This window comes from Neophocaena asiaeorientalis, unplaced genomic scaffold, assembly GCF_003031525.2.
Source record: "Neophocaena asiaeorientalis asiaeorientalis breed wild unplaced genomic scaffold, Neophocaena_asiaeorientalis_V1.1 scaffold254, whole genome shotgun sequence".
NCBI classification, from domain to species: Eukaryota; Metazoa; Chordata; class Mammalia; order Artiodactyla; family Phocoenidae; genus Neophocaena; species Neophocaena asiaeorientalis.
In genome coordinates this window covers 2,331,676-2,339,893 of record NW_020174705.1, presented here as the reverse complement: position 1 = coordinate 2,339,893, position 8,218 = coordinate 2,331,676, and the positions used below count along the sequence as shown (strand labels likewise).

At 60.1% G+C, this 8,218-nt stretch overlaps 1 protein-coding gene across 1 annotated transcript; it reads left to right on the top strand.

Moving 5' to 3' along the window:
• Positions 1 to 439: 439 nt before the first annotated feature.
• PRSS27 (serine protease 27) lies at positions 440 to 7,717 on the top strand. The gene is made up of 6 exons (XM_024759639.1): positions 440 to 772; positions 4,075 to 4,101; positions 4,759 to 4,921; positions 6,032 to 6,303; positions 6,683 to 6,852; positions 7,290 to 7,717. The coding sequence occupies exons 1-6, from the start codon at positions 718 to 720 to the stop codon at positions 7,581 to 7,583; spliced, it is 981 nt and encodes a 326-aa protein (XP_024615407.1). The 5' UTR covers positions 440 to 717; the 3' UTR covers positions 7,584 to 7,717.
• The last annotated feature ends 501 nt before the right edge of the window (positions 7,718 to 8,218 follow it).

Here is an 8,218-nt window from a genome sequence, read left to right as displayed (position 1 = left end):
GGTTGGAGGGTGCCGCCCCGGGGACGGGAGGGAGGCAGGGGAAGGGAGGTCATGGCCACCTTGGGGCCGGTTCTGGGACTGCTGGGACCCATTTCCTGGAGGGAGGGCCGGTGAGAGCGCTGGGGTTGACTCCCGACACCCCGCTCCGGACTCCTTCCCTTCTCTCCTTTGTTCCATAAGCACAGGTGACCTGGACTTTTCCGTGCCCATCCCCCCTCCCCCCAAAAGTGTAAGCCCCAGTCCTGGACTCTTTCTTTCACTGATGTCCGGTACATAGTAGATGCTCAATAAATATGAATGAACAAATGAATGAATGAAACAGGGAGGGTCTCATGGGCAGACTGTAGTCAGCTTATGTGGGGCCTGTGGTCAGTTGGGGGATGCAGTCAGCCATGGTGGGGGTTGGAACCCCATGCCACAAGCACCTAAATGGGGCAGATGCACCTTGGCCCCCAAACCCCAAGGTGTCTTAGGGTGAGGGGTCTGGCCCTTTGGGGCTCAGGGCCAGGTCATGGAGGAGTCGGGGTTCTGGGGTGCCTCCTTCCTGCTGAGAGGAACTGGGCGGGCCAGGCTGACAGGTCCAGTGGCATAGCCAAGCTGACACTCATCTCCAGCATATAACCCCACTTCATGGAGCCCCGAGTGTTGTGCTAGTGTTCACGGAGCTCCTGCCACTGCTGTCCCCTGCCCGGCAGGCACTCCAGCCAGGCCAAGACCATGAGGCAGGTGCCGGCTGTGGCCCTGCTCCTGCTCCTGCTGCTGCTGCGGTTTGGTGAGTCCTAGAGGCTGCAGGGCCCCTCTCTCCTACCTGGAGCTGTAGCTAAGCCCCCACTCCCTGGCCAGACCTGGGGCTGCAGCATGGGCCTCTCCTCCCTGCCCCAGGGGGAAGGTTCCAGACATCCCACCTCGGGGAGTGAAGTGGGGAAGGCTGGATCGGGGTGTGGATGCAGGCCTGGGAGGAGCCCAGAGGCAGTAACCATAACCCTGCTTCCCTTGCCTTGGGCAAGCACAGCCAAGCTCTGGGCTTGGCGCTTCTGCTTCCTCTCATCTGGGCCTCTCTCTCTTCTCCAAGGGCTGCATGGGTGCAGGATCTGAACTCAAAACCCCTGCCCTCCAATCCCTGGGCCACTGTTCGCTGGGCCCGGGAGAGGTAGCTGAGCTGCTGCCTGAGCCTGGGATCCTTGGGAGGCTGGTGAGGGCTTAGCAGGGAGCAGGGGGACAGGGGTGCAGGCTCCAGCTCCCACCAGAGAGGGAGGGTATGGGAGGAGCAGGCCCTGAACCCCTGTCCCCTCTCCCAATCATGGGTCAGGGTTAGCAGGTGCCAGCCAGGGGACCCACCTGCAGGCCCCTCCCAGTGGGCGGGCTGCTCTCTGCCAGGGAAACTCTCCCACATTCCTGGGCCACCTCACTTCCCTGTCCTTAAGTCACCTCCCAGGGCCAGGCCGGGTCACCCCAGGCTGCAACTCAGCTAGGGCTCCAGGCTTTCCACCAGGGGAGGAGGGCACCAGGGCGGCACCTTGGTGGGGAGGCCCCAGCCTCCCCGGGCTCCACAGGGCCTCCCCAGGTCTCGCTGCCCCGCCTACCTCTCCTGGCCTCCTGGTTCAAGAACCACAGCGTTCTTTGAGGGAGCCCATCTCCGCCAGGGTGTGTAACACTGTGATTGCTCCTGGTGGGTTGAAAAACCAAGGTCATTGCCAAAATGGAAACAGCGGCCTGCACTTGGCTCTCAAACAGCTGTGACCAGAGGCCTGAACTCCTTCAACACTGTCCTTGCCCCTCATCCCTGGCTGTTCCCTCCTAGAGCCTTGGGTCTCTCCTATCCCCACTAGCAACTAGCTACAGAAGCATGAGGGCCCTGGGCCCAGAGGAGGGGCCTGACACCCCCACCAGCTCACCCAGCCCCTATAGGATGCCCACCCTGCAGAGTCCAGGTCTCCACATCACCCCTTCCCAGTCAGCCGTGCTCCCACAGCTGCTCCCATTCTCTCCCTCTTATACATTCCCCGGGCTCAGGCCCCCTGGATGTGGGCTTTGCCTTCACAGAGCTCCTGAGCCCATAGGTGAGATGAGACAATTCTACCCCCAGGGCAAGGTAAGCAGAGCTCTGTGAGGGCAGGCAGGAGGACAGAAAGCTCAGAAGAGGGAGCCAGGCTTCCCAGACAGTGCAAGCAAGGAGGACTGCCTGGAGGAGGAGGCATTTCAGTTAGGCCTGATCTGGATTAGGACCATATAGAATCTGGATTTGTAGACACCAGGAGGAAAGGGGTGCTGTGGGCAAACATTCAGAGGCCGGAAGGCTCAATCCGAATGAGAAGCAGAGTTGCATTAGGCTGGGGTGAGGAAGACTGCAGAGCTCTAACGGGGTAGGGGGTGGGTGTGCTGCCAGGCAGGGTGCGAGTGTCCTTGATCCTGGGAGCAGGCAGTGGAGGATCCATCTGCATGTATGGGAGGGGGGATGGCTGTGGGGAGAATCTGGACAAGGCTCTGGAAAAGTCCCACAGGGAGGGAACAAGCCTGAAAGCACGTTAATGCCAGCGAGGACAAGGTGAATGGGAGCATCTTGCCAGCAGAAGCATCAGCCTTAGAAAGAGCATGGGGTCTGGTGTTATCAATCTAATTAAATCATATTATACTAAGATGAGGGGCTGGAGGGAACTGCCCTCCTGGGGGCATTTGCATTTTAAAAAGGCGCCTCATTAACACAAATCAATGTCCAGGCAGAATTCCTGCTCTCCCCCACCCCGCGCTGGCCTGGGCTGACTACTTCCACCCTCACATTTCTGCTTGGCACCTCTACTTTGAAGAGTGGCCAGTCCTGCCTGTGCCTCCTCAGGCCCCTCCTCCTCCTCTTGCTCCAAGCACAGCTCCCCCCCACAACCGCTTCTTCATCCAGCACCCCCAGCATTGGGGAGTGCACCCCTTAGACTGCAAGAATGGGGGTCCTGTAAAAATCCCCAGGGTCCTTGGGCGCCCCATAGAGAGGCGTGGCTCAGCCTGGTCGTTTCCTGCCCCCAGGGCCCCTCAGCTGCCTGGAACTGGTTACCAAGAGGGGCTGGTGTATAGGGGGAATACTGAGGGCTGAGGTGGGGAGAGGCTGTCCTGAGCCCCCCACCCCAGCTCTGATCAGATCTGCCCCCAGTGAACCAGATATGTGAGTGGGGCTCTCTCTACAGGGCGGGTATTTCTGGAGTGTTGCTGTCACTGGGCTGGGGACTGTCGGCCTGGCTGGGGTTTCCGAGCTGGGGCGGGGTGGGGGGGTCCTGTCAAAGCCAAGTAGCAGGCCCTGTGCCTATGTCCAGAGACATGGGGGCAATGGATCCTGGGGAGATGGAGGCCATTACCGAACGGTTCCACCCTCACACCTCCCCTGTCTCTCCCATGGGCAGGGGTGCCATGGCCCAGCAGGGTGCCCTGGGCTCCAACTGCAAGCATGCTGGAATGTCTGAGAGAGGGGTTGGCTCTTGGGAATCGAATCTTGGGAGGACTGACCCATGACCACTGGCTGGCCTTTCTCTACTCCCCTGAGACCCGAGTATCTGGGCTGTCGCCCCAGGACTCCAGCCAGACATGGAGCCCCGCTCCCTCTATCTCATCCTTCATCCCAGCCCCGGGCTGGTGGAGAGGGATGGAGAGGGAGATCCCACAGCACCAGGGCCGAAGGCTGGATATTCCACAGAGCTTCCGACCAGGACGAGTGTGGGGTGTGGAGGGAAGGCCCTGTGGGGACAAGAAGGAGTCCTCCTGCCCCAAACAGGAGAGTCAGCCCTGACAGGGTCCCCTCACTGGCATCTCCTGATTGTTTCCCCCTGTGGCAAGGGGCTTTTCTGCCCTTGCAGGTGAGCTCTGGCCCACAGGCCTGGGCTGTACACATCTTGGGGGCCAGACCTGTGGGGAACTGAAGGCCGCTGGCCTCTCCTGCCAGGTCCCCCTGTGGGCCGTCCTGCTGAGTCCTCAGGAGGTTGTGTGTGGAGCAGATGAGGGGCTACGCTGACCAGCAGTGGTGGGTGGGGCGGGGAGGAGCAGACCTCAGCTTCAGCTAAGTTGGCTGATCACCCTCTTTTTTCTCATTTCCAGGGACTCAGGAGGCTGAGGCATTAATTGGTAAGCATCCAAGTCCCCTGGGTCGGGGGATAGGAGTGGGCTTGTCTGAGAGCTGCAAGACTAATCAGAAACCCACACCCTCACACACCCCCGGAATGAGACCCAGAATGAATGATCCGGGCACAGGGAATCCCACAGTGCAGGAAAGTTGTGGAGCCCAGGCAGGAGTGGAGGAGGAAGGTCTGACACACAGTGCAGGTGGCACAAGAGGGCCATCAAGGCAGGAAGCATGGAGAAGGGGGGCAGGGAAAGCAACAGAAAAAAAGGTAAAGACAGAGTTGGAAGACCACTCACCTACCCTACGTGGGACCCTCCCAACACCCACTGACCTTCCAGGAGCCCATTTGTCAGGCTCCGTGATAAGACCTTTACCCGTGTTATCTCACTCCCCGCCCCAGGTAGGTCTGATGTCACCATTTCATAGGTGAAGGGAGTGGAGCCCATGGTGGTGGGGGACTTTCCCAGAGCTGGGAAGGGTCTGCCTGTGTCAGAGGCTGACCTGATGCCCAGGCCTCTGACTTGCCTAAGGTCCCCAAGCAGGTCAGGGGCAGGGAGGCCGGGAAGTGAACAGAATGTGAAAGTGTGGGTTTGGGGGTATGGAATCAGAGCCGATGGAACTGGCCCCCAGTGAGCGCACCCCTGGCTGTGTTCCCCTAGCCTGCGGAAGCCCAAGGATGCTGAACCGGATGGTGGGCGGGCAGGACACCTTGGAGGGCGAGTGGCCGTGGCAGGTCAGCCTTCAGCGAAATGGAAGCCACTTCTGCGGGGGCAGCCTCATCACAGAGCGCTGGGTCCTCACCGCAGCGCATTGCTTCTCCAAGTGAGTTGGCTGAGCCCCGACGCTCCCCCTACCCGCCGCCTCGCCAGCACAGCCAGCCTCCCTCCCCACCAGGGGCGCAGACAATGCAGACAGAACACCTCCCACACCTCCCCAACCCTGCAAAACGCCCAGCTTCAGCACCGCGGACAGCGCCGACCCGCTGCAGTGTGGGGCGCTCAGGCTGACCACCTATGGCGGGCGGGTTCGGTCTGCATTATCTGAGCTTTCCCTACCAGAGCTCCCTTTAGGTCCAACCTCAGGGCCAGCTTCCAGCAGCAACCCCTGCTTCCCAGCTCTTGCTCCCCCCAGCCCAGCTGGGAGGGGTACACTCCCCTACAGCTGGTCTCACCAGTGAGGTGTTTTGCCAGACCTGGGGCCTGCCCCTGCCGATGCTGGCAGGCTCCTCCCATGCCCTGGCCCTCTTCCCCGTCCCCCTCCCACACCTCAAATCCAAGACACTCCCTTTCTGGCTGGGACTCTGGGTACAGGTGGACTAGAGCAGAATGGCCTTAAGGTCACCTATGCCGTCCCTAACCAAAGGGCCAAGTCACCCAATCCCTACTACCATACTATGACCCACCTGGTCCTAGACCTTCAGGGTTTCCCAAGCATCTTGGCTCTTGCCTCACCACAGCTCTGCAATTCTTTTAAAACCTCACATTTTAAGTTCAGCTATTCGGGCTCAGAGGGAGTAGGTGGCTTGCCTAAGGCTAGGCCCAACCCCCAGATGCACCCCGGTGGGTGATCATCTCCTTCAACCCTCACAGCAAGCCTTTCAGGTGGGGACTGGTAGTGTCCCCATTTTACAGACAAGGAAGCTGAGTCACAGAGAACTTACTGGGTGACTTGCCCACGGTCGCCAGGCTGGCCGGGGTATAGCTGGGAATTAAAGTCAGGAATTAAAGCTGCTTCAGCTTCTACCCCCTTACCCACCTCATCCTGATGTATGTCCCACTGGAGATTACTTTTTTGAAGACAATGTACAGAGAGATGTTGGCACCATGGGGAGCCCAACTCCTCCCTCTTTCCCATCTCCATTTAACTTCCACCAACTCCACCTGTGAAGCCCTTGTGGGGCTGCCTCACACCAGCTCTCTGCTCTCCCACCAGCACCTCTGAAACATCCCTGTGCCAGGTCCTGCTGGGGGTGCGGCAACTGGTGAAGCCAGGGCCGCACGCCATGTACACCCGGGTGAAGCGGGTCAAGAGTAACCCCCTGTACCAAGGCATGGCCTCTAGTGCCGATGTGGCTCTGGTGGAACTGGAGGCACCTGTGACCTTCACCAATTACATCCTCCCTGTGTGTGTGCCTGACCCCTCAGTCATCTTTGAGACGGGCATGAACTGCTGGGTCACCGGCTGGGGCAACCCCAGTGAACAAGGTAATGGGGCAGGGCCAGGAGAGAATGCGGGACATGCCTAGAGAAGGCAGCGTGGGGGCCACTCTGAACCAACAATCTTTTTCTGTTGATATTGGTGCACATGATCTCTACTCAAATGGGTGGAGTAGGTATGGGAAAGGGGCAGTAGACTCAGGAAGAGGAGGCATGGGGAAGTGGAGAGTGGGGAATAGAAAGAGCCCAGGCTGGTGGGTAGGAGGAGGGAAGAAGGCATTCTGTCTCACAAAGCCCCCAGCCAGAAGAGAAGGTCTAAACGCAAGCAAGAAGTGGGGAGGGACAGTTGTGGTTCTCAAGAACCCAGGGCCCCAGAGTCCTTAGTAAGACTGTCCACTGAGTCGCAGGCTGTGTCTCCCCTCCCTAGACCACCTGCCCAACCCCCGGATCCTGCAGAAACTCGCTGTGCCTATCATTGACACGCCCAAGTGCAACCTGCTCTACAGCAAGGATTCTGAGCCTGGCTTCCAGCCGAAAACCATCAAGGATGACATGCTGTGTGCTGGCTTCGCCGAGGGCAAGAAGGACGCCTGCAAGGTAGGGACCAGGGTGGGCCGTGCCAAGGCTGAGCCCTGCTCCCCAGACCCCAGTCAAGGTGGAAGCCAGCCCACCTGGGACAAGGGATAAGGCCCCAGGAGGCGGGCCCATGGGGTCAGGACAGGGCTGTGCATTTGACCAGCTGGGAAAGCAGATTCCTGGACCCCACCCGGGGGAGTAAGGCAGCAGGTCTGCAGTGGGACCCAGGAAACTGCATTTTCAACACACTCTCCTGAGATGAATCAGGGTGGATAGTCTGGGGATGTTAGAGAAATGGGCACCCCAGGTCAGAGAGGAAGGACTGGGTGGGGGGGTGGGTCCTGGGCAGGGAAGAACAGATAAAGGGAGGCAGACAGGCATGTGTGCACCCATGTAGCTGCAAAGCCTGCCTCTTGGGCCTCTGTGGACTCTTAACGGTACCTCTTCTTCACCTGCAGGGAGACTCGGGGGGCCCCCTGGTGTGCCTTGTGGGTCAGTCATGGCTGCAGGCTGGGGTGACCAGCTGGGGTGAGGGCTGCGCCCGCCGGAACCGCCCAGGTGTCTATATCCGGGTCACCTCCCACCATAACTGGATCCATCGGATCATCCCAGAACTGCAGTTCCAGCGGCCTAGCTCGGGTGGCCAGAAGCGGGACCACCGGGGCCAGCAGCCCCTCGGTCGGAACTTTGCACCCTGCCTGGCAGCCCATGCCATCCTCCTGGTCCTCATGGCCCTGCTCACCTTCCTCTGAGCTGCGCTCAGGCCAGTGGGCCAGTGGCGCCCCGGAGCCTGTGGTGTACATTTGTAAATAGCTCTCCAATTCTCCCTACTCTCTAACACCCACTTATTTTTATTTATGTTCACTCTCCAATAAAACCCTAACCTCAGTGCCGGCTGCCTGGGTGTAGACCCTCGGGGAAGGATGGGGCCGGTGCTGGGCAGGGGGTGTGGCGGATGAGGCTCCCCAGTGGAAGGAGCTATAGCAGGCACACTGGAGGCTAGACATCACTGAGTCCTGTGACACCTGTGGCCTGACCCCCTCACAGGGGCTTCCCTGACCCGCCCCCCCGCCTCAGCATCCTTGCCAACGTGGTCGTCACCATGAGTGTTGCCAAGGGGTGCCCTGTGCTGGGCACTGGGGGCAGCAACAGACACTAGCAGGGGGCCCGGCAGAGGGTCCTGAAGGAGGGGGGCTCTGCGGGGCGTGGGGGAGCACAGCCCCCACTGCCTATGTCTGAATCACCCTGAACTTCTCTTGGCTGTCACACAGAGAAGGCAAGGCCCAGGCCACTCGGGGCCATGGACGTCGGCAGGACAGGCCCCCCACCGAGACAGGCCAAGGCTTCAGCAGCTCCCTGGGCCAGGACCCCCTCCTTCTTCCTTCCA